General features: G+C 36.1%; 1 protein-coding gene across 5 annotated transcripts; it reads right to left on the bottom strand.

Annotated features, from left to right (window-relative positions):
- Window positions 1–9864: 9864 nt before the first annotated feature.
- On the bottom strand, window positions 9865–15903 carry LOC149175098 (common plant regulatory factor 1-like). Of its 5 annotated transcripts, none has more exons than XM_089419514.1 (6): window positions 15281–15903; window positions 14906–15033; window positions 14623–14781; window positions 10629–10706; window positions 10329–10454; window positions 9865–10233 (listed from the first exon to the last, which is right to left on the bottom strand). In XM_089419514.1, the coding sequence occupies exons 4-6, from the start codon at window positions 10638–10640 to the stop codon at window positions 9988–9990; spliced, it is 384 nt and encodes a 127-aa protein (XP_089275640.1). In that variant the 5' UTR covers window positions 10641–10706; window positions 14623–14781; window positions 14906–15033; window positions 15281–15903; the 3' UTR covers window positions 9865–9987. The 5 variants fall into 5 exon arrangements, with proteins under 5 accessions (XP_089275640.1, XP_089275638.1, XP_089275641.1 ...); XM_089419512.1 differs by having other exon boundaries at window positions 14956–15033; XM_089419515.1 differs by having other exon boundaries at window positions 14956–15033; window positions 15751–15903.
- Window positions 15904–17180: the final 1277 nt, after the last annotated feature.

Here is a 17180-nt window from a genome sequence, read left to right as displayed (position 1 = left end):
TTCTGTCAAAATCCCAAAAACAAGATAAACTGAACACAAAGACAATGCTCTGTTTTTCTCCAGGATATTTAACACAGGGAAGCTTAAAACATTTCTTAGCAGAGCATTACATACACCCACAAAATCTTTGTATTCATTAAAATAAAATTCCTGATACAAGATTCAACCTCTTTCACTCAGAGGGATTCACCAAAAAATTCAACAACAAAAGTTATTCTGTCTCCTCCTAATATTTTACACTCCTGTGTATAAAAATCTCTTTTACATTTGCTGTTGTAAAAACAAACTTTTACATATACTGCTGTAAAAATAAAAATAACATTATGCAGTTTACATATTACAAAAACTTCCAGCACTCAAGTCATTACATTGCAATACATATGATTTACATCAAAATTGTTTTTGCACTGTTGTGCATTCTTTTCTTACCATACGAAATCAACACATAAAAATTTTCATAAAAACTTTCACGTTGCTCCCCTGTTCTCTCTACTCGCACTGCTGTGCGTTCATTTCACATTACATTACAAAATCTTCGTCTTCTTTTTTCTTTGCCTTCACCCTCGCACTGCTGTGCAAACTTTAGTTTCTTTACATTACAGTCAACGCATCAAAAAACATATATATCATATGATGCATATGCAATTAAAAAAAATTTACATATTTTTTTTACGCCCATACTTCCATATATAAAAAAAACATTAAATTTAAAAGTTTTACCAATATCCTACAAACCGGAGTAAATAACATTAATTACTTGACTGAAATAAACGACGGTCAACCCAAAAATTTATGCAATGTCGTTCCCTCCAGGCCTGAATGCAGCTTTGGATTAATCGGACGGTGGACAATTTTCCTTCAAATCAAACGATTCAGAACAATATGGATGCCCCTTACTTGCTGAACGTTATGTCCCGATGGAAAGGTGGTTTTGAAAACGTACAGTTGACACGCATCCAAAATTGATTGCATCGGATGAGTTTGTACGGAAACCACTTGCTTAGCAAAAGTGGTCCAATAAAGTAGCAGTTTTCTGGAGCTGTTTTGGCGAATTAAATGCTGCGCGATTCAACTATCGCGCAGTTAAAATTACAATTTCAACACATAAGACAGATCACATTACAAAATAGGATATCCAAAGCGCAAACACAACAGCAAATACACACATTTTATTGCTTAAACTAAAAACCTTTTATGAACTATTGAGAGACACCAAGGACCTCTTACACAAAAACGTGGAGCTTTCAGAATGCACATAGACATAAAAGATTACAAACTATCTAGAGAGGCAAATAGGGACTTCTTCAGACGATTCGAGCTCCACATATTATAACTCCCACGGGAAGCGGAACTAGGCATAACTAGCATTTGCACCTAATGTTGCAAAGGAAACGCCGTAAGGCATAGTGTGTGGAAGAATATTGAAATGTGAATGGGCATTTTTGAAAGCAAGGGTCGATGATAATGAATTTGAATTGAGGAAGCCATGCCAAAAACCCTATTCAGGGGTTAAAGTGCCTATGAAATGGAATAAAAGTAGTCATACATATCTATTGAACTTGTTTAGATACCTTAAAGATTGCCTAGTTGAAGGTGAAGTTAAACAAATGAATTCACGCGAACAACAACTGGGTATCCATATCGATATACAAAATTTTAAGGAGAGGCATGTTAATCTTTTCAAACAACATTCTAATGTATTTGCCTAGAAATATGAAGACCTTAAACCATGTCACATTGTGATGAACTAAATCCCTGCCAGGATATATTCCTTATGATGCAATGCGCTTAGGAAGTTTTGTTGTTGGAAAGTTTGATTGGGCTGCATTGAATTAAGCAAGGCTAAAACATTAATGTTGACGTTGTAGCTATAGTTGTTTTGCATGTTGTTGAATCTCTTTGCAAGTTTGGTTTCATCGTGCCCATATGCTAAGGAGAGGGTCCTCTTGAGAGAATTGAATTTGTTGTCATTATCCACTGCTAATTCTTCTTGTTTTGGGACAACTTTATAACGACAATCGCTATTGTTGTCATTGTTATTGCTGAAATTGTTGTGAGAGAGGTTGGAGAACTGGACTTGAGGTAGTTTGCTGCTGTTTCCATTGCCATCCATGGCTTCATCGTTTAAAAAACCATCTATGAAAGGATCGTCACTCTCCAACAACCCATTGAAAGAGGCAATGTTGGGCAGTTACAGTTTGTTTTGCTGATAAATATCAGGAAAAGAAGCCATCACTTCATCTGCACTTGGTGATTCATCTTGTTCTACCCCTTGTACTCCCTGAGAATGACCATTTTTCTTGTAAATTCGGCACAACACCCAATCATCAAGCTGGAGAACAGAAGTACCATCAAAATCAACAATACCAATTTTAGTTGAATGAATCAATTCCTATTCATAAAGAATCAAAACACAAGAACTGTGAAAGGAAAATCATTCATATTGATCAATATTCAAAAAGACATCATTTTGTAGGGTGTGTTATTTGTATTTACACAATTGATTTTTTTATCCAATCAACTATGCTATTCTCTATGCTTTTGCTAGGTTCCTTCATCACCACCATCATTGGAAAATTCATTTCCCTCTTGAAGTATGAAACGAGTAGCAATTCCGAATTGATCTCACACTATCACCACAAAGAAGCTAGCAATCCTAATATACAAATCAAACCAGTCATCCTATCAAGCGATCCATGTAGTTCACAATCTATAGCTTTGATAACCCAAAACTCAAATTTTTTATATTTAATATGCACAGAAATTTTCACTTTAATATGTCTGGATCTCATTCTAAGATCTTTACAGATCTGATACAGAGGTAAACCAGATTTTTCATACTACGACAAGCAATATTAGCAAGTCTTTGAGTCTCTCTTATGTAATGTCTCCTCCTTATTTGATAGAGTTGACGTTGTATGAATATCGACTGCATTGAAGGGATCATCCAATAGACAAATGTCAACATCGTTATATACTGCTCTAGCCAACTGAATCCTTTGTTTTTGTCTCCACTCATATTCAATCTCTCTCCCCAATCTCAGTGATATCTCCATGAGCAATACTCTCTATATCCTTGTCTAATGCACAAGCTTTTATTGCCTTCTTGTATTGAATTTTGTCTATTGGTTTCCCATAGAGTATGTTATCTCTGACAGTACCACTCTGAATCCAAGTTGTTTGTGCCACGTAGGCAACATTGCCATATACTTCAACCTGCACGTAGTCCAATCAAAAAGTTTATGGAAGAATTTATGTATATAGAAAGCAAAAAAGCAGCATCTACAATCTTGTTGAACTATGAAATGGTTACTTTTGCTCAAGAAGAGTAGTTAATGCTCAACTTACATCTGAAATTTTTGGGATTTCTCCAAGAACTGTATATAGCATAGTAGATTTCCCTGATCCCACTGAGCCACAAATTGCTACCTTTTCTCCAGTTTTAATGTGCAGATTTATTCCCTTCAAATGTTGGCTTTGTCAATGAAGATTCTGGATCCCAGCTGAGTATGGCTTGATGAATTTCGATGGTATACTAGGATCCGGAAAGTGCTTTCCTCACAACAAAATCTAGTCTCAGCTCATCATATTGTAAGAACTTGTCCAAAACGATCTAAGGAGACTTTAACCTGAATTAATATAGCCAAAACTTTAGGTAGTATTCTCACTGGATCTTGTATCACAAGGAATGTTGCAAGCACTGTAAATATGGTTGTGGCAGTGAACGGTGGATCCCCTATGATAGGACACCCGGCAAAAACTATAGATGCAGTAATGATGGGTGACATCCAGTAGAGTATGGTACCATATGTTCTATTAAATTGTGCTGAAGACAACCATTTGAACTCCACAGCTCGGAGATTTTCTATCAGCTCTTTAAATTTTTCTTCCCATGCTTGTAGTTTGATTATATTCATACTATTAAGAATTTCAGATGTTATTCTGCGTCTTTCATCCTGTGCAGTCATGAACACAACTTGGCACTTCTTGAGGGTTTTGGCCTTGGAAATTTGAGTGTTAACTTAAATTTGTAACATTATTCAATCATCATTATACATCATTTTACAATTTAATTAATTTAATTGCACCAGATGTTGCAATGGAAACGACGTAAGGCAATAGCATATAACATTAATTAATGTTTTTTTGACAATTTTTGAAAGTCAGAAAAATATCAAGAAAAGGAATTTGGAGGAGATGAATGTGATGGCAAGGCAAATCTGTTAAACTTCAACGATCAAATATGTTGAATAAATCTGCCACATGAAAGAGGAACATCTAATCCCATGACGCCACTGATGCATTGGGCTGAAGGTCCCTCACCAATTTGAAGAATATACGGCTCTCTAATGATATTGCTCAAAGGAAACCAAGAAAACAATGCTCTGACACCACAGGGCATTTATTATTAGCTCCATATTTGCTAAAATTTGCATTTTCTCTCTTACAAACATTCTGAAGCTAAGTCGTCTTCTTGCATAGATGAAGATGAACAATTTGCAAATGATGAGGAGAATTAGGGATTTAAAAATATAAATTTCCATGCCTGCTAGTTCCTAAATAATATCCCAATAACTACAACACATATAAAGAGCAATTTCTTTGTAGGAAAAGAAAAGGCAAATATGTTAAACTTAAACGATCAAATATGTTGCATAAATCTGCCACCAATGATGTTGAAATAGTACATTTATATTGGTCTCACGAAGAAGCATGAACCTGCCAAGTTCCAACGCAAAAATATTTCTTAAAATGTATATATGGAAATGTGTTCATCTCTTTATTGGATGCGTTGTGCATTTGATATTCATGAGTTCTCTTCGTGGGCGCACCTCTTCTTTCTTGGCACACACTTAATAATTGATTCTTGGTGACATGCTTGGATTTTTCAACACCTGGATATTTGCTTGTTGGCTCTCTCGGTCTGCTGGCTGAGATTTGAAAAGTGGAATGACAAAAACCAAAAGTGGAATTGCGTGGGGGTGGTTCCCAGGGAGTGAGCTTCACCAATGCACAATATACACCTAGTAGACTTGAAACCCAAATAAACCATTCCTAAGAGATCTTTGATATGACCAATGAGGAAGTTTAATCTTGTTGCCACCGACAATATCAAAATCACAAAACGAAGTGCAAATAGAGCATTGCTTACCCATCCAACAGTGCCGTATTTTTCCCAGCTATGTAAACTGCTTTTAGCAACTTTACCTTCTTGGAAATCTTGTGCCCATTTAGTGCAGTTATGCACTAACGCGTTCCCCACACTCTCTATGCAACCACCGACAATGTCTACTAAAGCACTCTGTAATTCATCGACCACTTCCATAAAATTCCCTGTTGAACTGCAATCAATGTTCTTGCATAATCTGTATAAGGTGTTCCCTGCCCCTGCCTTCTTCCAAACCAGAGAGTCTCCTCCATGTTCAATCACCGTAACTTTCCTTTTACTTTCTTCTGCAAGATTATCGATTGTAGCCGCTGCATCTTCCATGTATACAACACTTGTAGTATCCAGAGCATTCTCTGCAGTTTGTTCCTGTAATGTTTTGAATACACTATCTGCCGCTTTACTCAGCAAGCTATCGGTTGCAGGATCTGAGTCCTCCACCAAATCCATCAGTTCACATGCCTCAGAGTATGCTTTTAAAGCATTTCTCCCACAATCAGGTGACAACCGAATGATTATATTGACCAATGAAACCGCTGTTAGCTTCAATGACAGTTTTCTCACGTATATGTAATGCTCTTCCACATCTAATACAGGGCCAGGATCTCTTTTCCACAAGAACTTCAAACCCGCTTTATTTTGTAATTTTGCAGGATCCAAACTCCGTATACCCACACATCCTGTTGATTTTCTATAGTTTCTCAGAAACCAGATTAGGGTATTGCATTCTATACCATCCATGTTGCCCTCTTTCACAAGTTCCTTTGCTTTCTTGATGGAATTTCGGTTTGTTACAAACACGGTCCAAGGAGCCCCCCACAGAAGGTCCACATTCTCCAAAAGTGGCCTGTATTCTGAAAAATCCCCGTCCTCTGTTTCACCCGGCTTTGATAAAAACTTTGAGGATATTTTCAGCGTACACCTATTATCCAACACGAACTCTGCCATAAACCAACAGAGTTTACTAGTATAAACCATAAAAGATTGCAGCCAATACACACATCGCAACAAACCCCATAAAAAGGCCCATAAGAAACGTATTTCTATTCCTTCCGAGCCAATCGTTTTATTTACCTTTTCATCAACAATACTTTTCTGCTTCTTGGATGCTGCTTCCTGCAACTCAATGATGTACCTGGTCCAAAAGTCCTCTACCTGGAAATAGGTATACCATCTTTCATTTGGATTCCAGCTTTGCCATCTTCCATAGTACGCTACAGAGGTAAGACATCTCCAGCCGATGATTTCCCAACCTATCAGGATGAATACGACTTCCATGTTTGTTGTGATGAATTTTAACCGAGATTTGACACCAGGAAACACGTCTATAATTGGGCCCTGAACAAGCCATCCGGCGATTGAACTTAAAATACAAATTGTGACTGCTACTGCGGCCAACGCGTCTAACACTGATCTTGCAATTATGTTTTCAAGATAACATGCACGGGAGACAATCCAAGATTTGAGTACCAGGTCTTCTACTGCTGCGAGGAGTTCTCTGTAGCGTTACCTTGATTTGCTAAAATAATGGGAAGTTTTTGAGCGATGATATCCCGGATGCTTTTATTGGCTATTGTTGCAGAGCTAGGAGAAAGACATGAAGAGTCTCTGCGAAGAGTCTCATCGCCAGCCGGCAGTCTCTGCGAAGAGTCTCATCGCCAGCAGAAGAGTCTCATCGCCAGCAGACGAGGCCTGGCCTTTCATTGGCCCATTACCATGGAAAAAAACTATTTTTCTATGAAAAAACAGATTAAACGGACGGCAGAAAACACCCCAATCATCTAACACACAAAATCAATGACTCAGGATCGCACACGTCACATTTTAGGGATGTCTTTCTCAGAGGGAACGCCTTACGGCGTAAAAATTAAAAAATTATATATAAGTAAAAATGAAAAAACATTAACAAAAATTATTTTTATTTATTATATTAGCCTTGGAGTGTTGTTTTCGTATTTCCAAAAAGGTTTTCCAGTTATTTTTTTAATTATTAAACATAAACCTACAATCACCCCTAATGTTATTACTTTCACTTTGTGACTTGTTTCTTAATCATAAGGTCAGTTTGTGACTTGTTTCTTAATCATAAGGTCTATTCGATAAGTAGGAACGTGTAAACTTCTGAGGGAATTCGATAATTAGAGATAACACAGAACGCTCTTCATTTTCCTGGAAATTCTGACAAGAATTCTGCGAATATTTCCACAGCGATAACAGTTTCGCTTGTATAATGGAGAATTAGATTATTGTTTTATCTTTCATTTTTATTGTGTCAAATTTTTGTTGTGTTAAATTTAATGAAGTGAAATGATATTTTAGGGTTTATGTGTGATTAAAAATAGTTTATGAGATTATTTATTTTTTATTTTTTTGTAATTCAATTTTTTTCCCAATTTAAATTGATGATGAGTTGGTCCAACTTTCTAACAATTTTCTCTAAACAAATAATGCCAAGAAACTTATGAGAACATGTTCTCATAACTTTCTATGATGTCTTTGAATGCATCACATTCCAAAATGGAATGTTTTTTCAATTCCACTGCTCCAGACGTGCAAAATATACATACCCATTCTTCCCAAGCTTCTTTAGGCCTTTTCCACCGCCCTGTGGCACAGCGAAATTGATGTGAGTTGGTCCTTAATTGAGCAATAAGGACCTTTGCCCTCCATGAAATGCTAGCTCCATTGAACTATTTTTGTTGTAGATTACAAGTAGGGTTGAATTCCTCAATGTAGTACTTCTTTTTACTCCTCTTTTCCCCATACCTTTTAAAGAAACTTCTCCATAACAAACTCCTTTAGCTCCTTGCTATTTGTGAGACATGCATTGAAGTAGATATTCCATTTTTGCATCCATGTGTAGTTTTGTTTCATCCATGTTTTCTTTTTTTACAAACTCCTTTAGCTCCTTGCTATTTGTGAGACATGCGTTGAGGTAGTCCATTTTTGCATCCATGTGTAGTTTTGTTTCATCCATATTTTTTCACTCGTTCCTTGCTATTTGAGAGACATGCATTGAGGTAGATATTATTTTTTTGCATCCATATACAATTTTGTTTCATCCATATTTTTTTTTCACTAATTCTAGCCGAGTCCTCTCCCTTAGACCCAGCAGGGTCCTCTCCCTTGGACCCAGTGTAGTGTTGAATGACATTTTTCCGTTACTTTTTGTTACTATGAACAATTTACATACCCAATGTAGTGTTGAATGACATTTTTCCGTTACTTTTTGTTACTGTGAACAATTTACATACATAAGTCTGAGTGTGACTATATTTCAGAATTCAAATGATCGAGCTTCTGATTAAGTGCCAATTCCTTAATCAATCGTCTTAGATTTATGAAGTCTCTTGACTCTACATGGAGCAGCATGTATAAAAATCACTTTTGTTAATTTACATACTCAATGATCTTTTACAGTTGTTTTTTCATGTTCGTATATTTGTTTTTTTCCTACCGAGTGTAGCGAATTTACTTGTAAGTGCAGAGCACAGAGAACACAAAGCGAGCAGCTAACAGAATTTAGGTAATGTGAATAATAATGGAACTGTGTTGGGTTAATAGATTTATAATTGTTTATTTATACCATTAGCTAATGTGAATAATAATGATGGAACTGTGTTGGGTTAATAGATTTATAATTGTTTATTTATATCATTATTTAAAGTTTTTTATGAGCTGACACTAAATTTTTATTTATACAATTATTTAATTTTTTTTATGAGCCAATATTAAATATTATTTTGGCCACCGACAAACAGCTTTACACATCATACTAAGCTGTAAAATGTTCAGCGCAATAATTTAAGAGTATAATTTAAGAGTATTTTAACTGCTGTTATGGTTGTTGAATTCTCTAAAGACTCTCTGAATTATGTTGTCAAGCTACTCATAATTAGTGCTGAATTTACTGCTATAGTGATGAATTTGTTAATGTTGATCTAATGCTATGGCTAATTGTTCAGTACTCATGCACACACCCCCACTCTTGTCATGAAGTTCTTGTTGCTACAATGTTCTTAAAAAGAGAACAAGACATATTTGTAGTACATTCAACGAGATACTAGACATGTCAGTTAGGCAGATTCTTGGTGATATTTGGTGATACATGATGATCTCAAACATATCTACCTAGATTGACATTTGCATCTGCGTGCTTTAAACAAATAATGCATGAAACACGATGTTAACTACGATATACAAGCAAGCCATTGATTCAAAACATAATCACATTCAGTACTGAGTGAGTGCCCTCGTTATTCCAACAGCTTAATCCATGCACAGCTAATCTTAGTAAAATAACTGGTTCAAAACTCTTCTTACAACACAATTTAAAAATACTAGGCAATGAAAAATTTATCAACTAATAACAGAAGCATCATCCAAAATACTAGTCATTGAATATGGAATACAGATGGAACATGGTACTCTTTAACGGGGAGCGTGTTTACGTACAAGAATCCTTCAAACCCAATTCTATATTACAGCAACTTTGGGGGGCAATGCATAAATTATATGACCCTAAAGTTAAAAGCTAGGGTCAGCAAGTTACAATTAACCTGATGATTCCCATGCCTGGACCCAATTCAAATCCAAGGTGGGCCAATTCCTTTACCAGAAGAACGCTCATCATCGTATATCTGGATGAAGTACTTTCTAAGCAGCCATTCATTATTATCTTTTTCCTGGGTATTAGATCCTACTCTAGAAGAAAGTTCATGTGAAGCAGTTACAGAGATATGAGGATAGCTCAAAACAAACAAAACGGTTTGGTATACACAAACTGTCATCTAACATAACCTACAAACTAGGATCTCTCTTTAACCTGCAGCCACTCTATCAGATCGAACATTTGCTTCCAATACGGCATGACATTTACCAGTTGAATCGCTCATCTCACTCTCCCTTTGCTCATCTCTTTGGCTAGAACTCAAATTGCTTATTTTAGATAGAACTTGAGGATAGCCATTGCCTCCTTGCTGCATAAACTGTGACTGTGTCTCTCTAGGACCATTTCTTTCTGAATCTCCTACTCTATCCTTTCTTTGAAAATTCCTCAACATTACCTGTTTCACATAATCCAACAATGTCAAAAAAGTTTCATATCCTAAGGCCAATAAACCACACTGACTTGTCTACGCTACCACGAAAGATATGTTACCTTTAGTGATTCATTCTCAGAAGCAAGCTTTTCAGATTCCTCTGCTATAAGATTTATTTCATTTCTGAGTGCCATGTTCTCAGAAGTCAGTGTCTCAACTTTTGCAGACAACTCTTCGCATTCCATCTGTTTCATGGAAGTCGTTGTTAGCACAGCACAGCACAGCAGACAGGGTATCAATTGAACACTATTTACTGCTTTCATAAAACAATGACAACAGACTTTGTCTGTTCATGTCTCACGATTTTACCTCTCTATCTCTGCAAGCCTCTGATAAAAATACTAAGAACAAGTCTATACCTGTTTCTTCATTCGAGAGCGTTTAGCTGAGTCCCGATTAGATTGTTTACGCTTCTGTCGTTTTAATTCCCGTTCATCCTGTTTCACAGGCTCGTTTAGGACATGTACAAGCTTATTTAGTTCAACATATTTAAAGCTCATCAATATATTGGAAATAATTCACAATAAAAAGGTCACACTGTAGGTGAATGCAAAAAAAAAAATACAAAACCCCAAGTTGTAAGTAATGGGGATACACACGGAAGTTTCAGAAATATGAAAGGAAAACTTTCCCAAGAAATAGGAAATGACAAATTGATGTGTTGGGGTAAACACCAGAGTGCCCACCTATTACATAGATACAGCCAGGAAATATTCCCTGCTTCTGAATCTCTTCTGGTCTATATCATCAAACTATGCTGCCCTCATATCAGATAAAACTGTTATTATGCATTAAACCATCTATTACTTAAAGAGCCCTACAAATGAGATTTAGCTTATTCGAGTTATAATTGACTGTGGACCACTTCTATCTAAATCTTCTTAAGAAATGCACTTATGTTCAAAGGACTTGTAAGAACAAGATGGATATGAGAATATAATGATAGTGTGATCAAATCATATTTCATGGATTGTGCATAACCAGAAAAGATGAAAGAAGGGTTGTCATCCCACAAAACAGTTGATAAAGATCACAGTTTGAACCCACTATAAGAGAACTTGAGTCTGTTTTGTTTTCAAAGGACCAAGATATTCAAGATATGAATGTTAAGTTAGTTGAGCTATCTCAGAAATGTGCCCAACTTGAAGAGATTAGTGGTAAGTGCACAGTACTGGATGAAAAATGCACTAAAATGGCTTTTCAAGCAGCCCAAAATGCAAATGAAAGAGATTCCTTACATTTGGAGGTAGATGCCCTTAGAAAATCTCTTTCAGAAAAGGAAACATTAATGAAAGCTTCTTCAGAATTTTATTCTGACTTGAAACACCAGTTTGACACTACCATAGAGAAGTTAATAGCTGCCATTGAGGAAGTCATTCAAGATGAGACTTTGGCATCTGTTCCTTGCTCGGAGAGAATGTCTTATCTGGAGACAAGCCTCCTTTTTCTTATTGAGGAGTATAAGGTAGCTTTTTCACAAGTGAACCTGGTTCATAAATGCTTACTTGAGCTTGCTTCTAATTATGGAAACTTGTTGGAAAAAAAACCTACACTTTCTTTGGATGTGTTCCTCAGAGAAGTCTTCAGTTACAAAGAAAAGGAAGTAGACCAGTTAAATGAAGAAGTAAACGTAATGAATTCAATTAAAACTCAGCATGAAGAAGAAATTAAGGAACTGAAGGACCGTTTATGTAAATTTGACGAGAATCTCAAAGAAATGAGCATGGATAACAGCAAAATGAGAACTGAGCTTGAGCAGACAGAAAGCAAATTGTCATCAGTGAGAGAAAAGCTTAGTCTGGCCATCGCTAAAGGAAAAGGATTGGTTCAGGAACGCAATACACTAAGACAATCATTAGTGGACAAGTCCAATGAGCTAGAAAAATGTTTGCAGGAATTGCAGAAGAAAAATGATACATTGCATGAAACTGAAATGAAAGCTTCTAAGCGTGTTAAAGCACTGGAATTAGAGCTAGAAGATATTCAGAATTCTGCAAGTGCTTTTCGGGAATCAGTTTCTAACAAGGACTCACTTCTTCAGAAAATTGAAAATGTCTTTGGGGAGATGAATTTGCCAGAGGCAATCCACTCCAAAGAAATAATTGATAAAGTTGAGTGGCTTGCAAAATCATCTCTTGGAGTAAATAACACTATGTCTGAAACAAGTGTGGATGATGACAAAACTGGGAAGAGTCATCTTGAAGATCTAAAAGAAGAGTACGAGGAACTACAAAATAAATACCGTAGTGTAGTTGAGCAGTCAGATATACTGGAGAAGACTTTGTTGGAAAGGAACCATCTTATTCAAAGATGGGAACAAATCCTTGAGAATGTTGATATGCCAACATCTATGCGAAATACTGATCCAGAATTTCAGATTGAATGGCTCAGCAGAGCACTAACGCAGGCCCAACAAGATGCAGCTTGTTTTAAGCATGAAATTGAGAATGCTCAAAGAATTGCTGACTTATCTGCCTTTGAAGTGGAGGACTCGAAGAGGAGAATAGAAAGCCTAGAGGAAAATCTCTTGAAAGTAAACTATGAAAAACAGGAATATGTGAAAAGCCTCGAGGAGCTTAATTCTAAATTTGAATCTCTAAACGAGCAAGCAGTTCAAGATGCATCCCGGAAAGAGAGTTTATGCAATGATCTTGTTGATCAACCTATGAGTGAGTCCCCTGTGGAATCAAGCATTGCTGATAGGAATTTAATTGCAGAAGACTGCATGAAGAGACTATTGGACATGGTTATTGAAACATTGAAAGATCAAGATCTACAGGAGTTATCTTTATTCTGCAATAATGGGGAGCATCTCGAAGGATGTATCAAGAAACTCATAGAAAAGCTAAATGAATTATCTGAAGAAGTTGAAAAGCTCAAGGAAAGTGGTGATGCAAAGATGATGGAGCTTCAGGGTCTTCAGGCTGCAATGACCACAAAAACTACAGAACTTGAGGAAATGACTAAAAAGCAAGAAGAAGTCTATTTAGCAGTGGCATCACATACAGTAGAGATAGAAAGTCATATAGAACAAAATAGAATAATGGCTGAAGAGCTAGAGACAGTGAAAAAACAAAAGGATGCTTTACAGGTACAGCTTGAGGAGGCAGAAGAGAGGTCATCAGTAATAAGGGAGAAACTGACTATGGCAGTGAAAAAAGGAAAAGGGTTAGCTCAACAACGAGAAAATTTGAAACAATCTCTGGATGAAAAAATAGTAGAACATGAGCAGCTAAAAACGGAGTTGCAATTACGTGACTCTGTGATTAATGAACATAAGCAGAGAATCAGCGAGTTGTCAAGTGAGCTGGAGCGCTTTGAAAGTCTAGAAACAGATGTATTTTCCTTAAAAAGTCATTGTGCCGAGCTAGAGAAGAAGTTACTTGATAGCAACAATACAAGACAGAGTATAATGAAGACATTAAACACTATTGACTTTACAGGTGAAGTTTTATACCAGGATCCGGTCAAGAAAATTGATTGGCTTGGTAAATCAGTGAATGAACTACAGCAAAAGATAGGTTTTGCTGAACAAGAAGCTACAAAATTCAAAGGAGAAGCTAACATACTAGCCACTAAGTTGGATAAGGTTTTTGAAAGGGTGCACTCCCTTGAGAGTGAGCTAGCAGATGCAGAAAACAAAATCTCAGCACTTTCAAATGCAAAAAAGGCAGTAGAAACAGAAAGTGACCATGAGATACAAAAAATCAAGGATGATCTGGCTGCACGCACTGAAGAGTTAAGAGAAGCTCATTCAAGGGCAGATGACCAGATTTCCAAATTGTTGAAACAACACGCTCAGTTGAAGCACTTAAAGGAAGAATATGGCTGCTTGCTCTCTCTTTTAGCACATGATTCTTCCAGGACACAAGAGGTCTTGAGAAGTGTGGAGCTCTCTTTTCAAGATATATTAAGTCAACTTGATGCTTCAAAAGGGTTAGAGTTGCCTAGTATTGATCTTATGAGTGGATGGACTTATCCTAAAATTAAACAACCCAAGGAGGTAATGCCAGAGTGCCATTGATTGTTGAAATTGGTGTGATATATCATATAAAACCTGTTTTATAAAGTTTATTATTTTGTTTGTTGCGGGTTTTATCATATCACTTTAGAGTAACACTAGATGGGTTATGCTTCATGAACCTGCAGTCTGACCAAAATAAACTCCTTCATCCATAGGATTCACTATTCAGTAGTAGACCATTAAGGAAATGAGAGACATCCATAGATATGCAGAATACAAACGAGATTCAAAATATGCCCATAGTAATATTTAGAGGTCAACTATTACGATTGACAACTCTGCAATCTTTGTAGTTGGCCATGCCCTATTGGTTTTCGTCTAATACTTACCCATTAAATGTCCAGGTCAAGAAATTCTCAGAAGCAAGCTTTAAGATTCCTCTGCTTCAAGCTTTCAGATTCCTCTGCTATAAGATTTATTTCATTTCTGAGTGCCATGTTCTCAGAAGTCAGTGTCTCAACTTTTGCAGACAACTCTTCGCATTCCATCTGTTTCATGGAAGTCGGTGTTAGCACAGCACAGCACAGCAGACAGGGTATCAATTGAACAGTATTTACTGCTTTCATAAAACAAAGTCAACAGACTTTGTCTGTTCATGTCTCACGATTTTACCTCTCTATCTCTGCAAGCCTCTGATAAAAATACTAAGAACAAGTCTATACCTGTTTCTTCATTCGAGAGCGTTTAGCTGACTCCCGATTAGATTGTTTACGCTTCTGTCGTTTTAATTCCCGTTCATCCTGTTTCACAGGCTCGTTTAGGACATGTACAAGCTTATTTAGTTCAACATATTTAAAGCTCATCAATATATTGGAAATAATTCACAATAAAAAGGTCACACTGTAGGTGAATGCAAAAAAAAATACAAAACCCTAAGTTGTATGTAATGGGTATACACACGGAAGTTTCAGAAATATGAAAGGAAAACTTTCCCAAGAAATAGGAAATGACAAATTGATGTGTTGGGGTAAACACCAGAGTGCCCACCTATTACATAGATACAGCCAGGAAATATTCCCTGCTTCTGAATCTCTTCTGGTCTATATCATCAAACTATGCTGCCCTCATATCAGATAAAACTGTTATTATGCATTAAACCATCTATTACTTAAAGAGCCCTACAAATGAGATTTAGCTTATTCGAGTTATAATTGACTGTGGACCACTGTTAGTTGTTCCCCGTCTTCCTTTTACAGGAGTTACAGATCCTTGGGCAGGCACATTATAGATGCCCATTCCAATATTTAGATTTGTAGTAGGTAGACTAACTGTTGACATTCCTGGAACAGGTGCTGGTGGAACCAAAGCCATTGTGCTTTAGCTTCTCCAGCCTGGGCATTATATGCTAGAGTATTGGCATCAGTAGCACTGGTTCCTGTCATTGTCGTGAAAATCAAATACCTACCTCTGTGGGAATGCACCATTTGTAGAACTGGACAATGCTTTCCCCTACCTACCTCTGCAGGTCCGCCGCCCCCTCAACACCCGCATGCAGGTCCGCCTCTGCAGGTCCGCCGGCGCCCCCTCAACACCTTCTAAACCCTAAAAAACTTTAACCTCTTAATCAACGGTTTATTTTTCTCCAATCGTCTAACACTAGATCTAAGGGCTACGATTACGACACGAAGACATTTTGGGAGGTTGATTTCAGAGGGAAACGCCTTACGGCGTAAATATAAATTGACACTCAATAAAGAAACGCACTATTATTGTGCGGTAAGTGCAACCTGTATATTCCCCCTTTGGTTATAAAATATTGTTTATTAGAAGTGAAAGATGCCTCAACCACCCAGTTTCTATTAAGATGCAAAATTATATATCGAAAACTCCATGGTATGTTCTCAATCACTAAGTTACCCAATTTTACTGCTGCTAGCTCTACCACTCTAAAACCTACTTTAAGGGTTTCGTGCAAACCAATACGACATAAAAACCGCTCGTTACAATAAGATGGTTAAGTTCATCTGCTATCTAGATTTCTGATGGAATATGGCAATCTATAACTTTTGATTTACAGCCTCTATCTATGTTGCAACCATTACAGTCTCTTTAAGTTACAATTATGATCTTTTTTAAGATTTTAGAATATCAAAATTTTTTTTAGAGTGTAAAAATATAATGTGTTATTTTTCATTATTGAAATTGTATTTTTAATGTTAAATAGAATATATATAGGATCAAATAAACATTTTAACCTTAAAAACTTAATTTTTCCATTTTATATACATGATTTTTTTAAATGATATATAATGTATAGATAATTGACATTAAAATATTTTACATAACATGTACATCTATAGATTTATATGACCCAAATTAAAATGATTTTTTATTATTAACTTATTTTTAAGTATATGGTAATTAAAATATTTTATCAATAACCAAATTATAAGATTTAAATATGGTACTCACATTTTTTTTACTTCTAATTACTTTACAACATATTCATTTTTTTTATTATAGTTGACATTATATTCCTATTTAGAACATAATTTTTAACTTTTATTTTAAAAGAAACTGATAACAAACAAACATCTTTGTAGCTAATAGTTTTAGAAAATGATTTAGTTTAATTAGATTTTATTACATTTACATTTTTGTATAATTTTCTAAAAATTTTTAAAAAATAATTTTTTGCATTTTAGTATAGTTCAGTTGTGGATAGACTTTTGAGATTATACAAATAGTTGCTATTAATCTTTTCTTCTTTATTATTTTCATCAAAGTGATGCATAAGTTTAGTGTTGAAAAAAAAAAGACCGTAGAGTTTGCTAAAAGAGAGAGAGCGCACAATCTGAGTTCTGCCCGTGATCTGCGAGGGAGAGGCCACGAATCAGCCAGGACAGCATTGAGAATCCGATAAGACATCGTTTGAGGTCGTGGATCA

This window comes from Pinus tabuliformis, chromosome 4_1, assembly GCF_031772625.1.
Source record: "Pinus tabuliformis cultivar Carrire ecotype Pingquan chromosome 4_1, CPIR1, whole genome shotgun sequence".
Taxonomy (NCBI): Eukaryota; Viridiplantae; Streptophyta; class Pinopsida; order Pinales; family Pinaceae; genus Pinus; species Pinus tabuliformis.
Note: the sequence above shows the minus strand (reverse complement) of the source record. Positions and strands in the feature narration are given on the sequence as shown.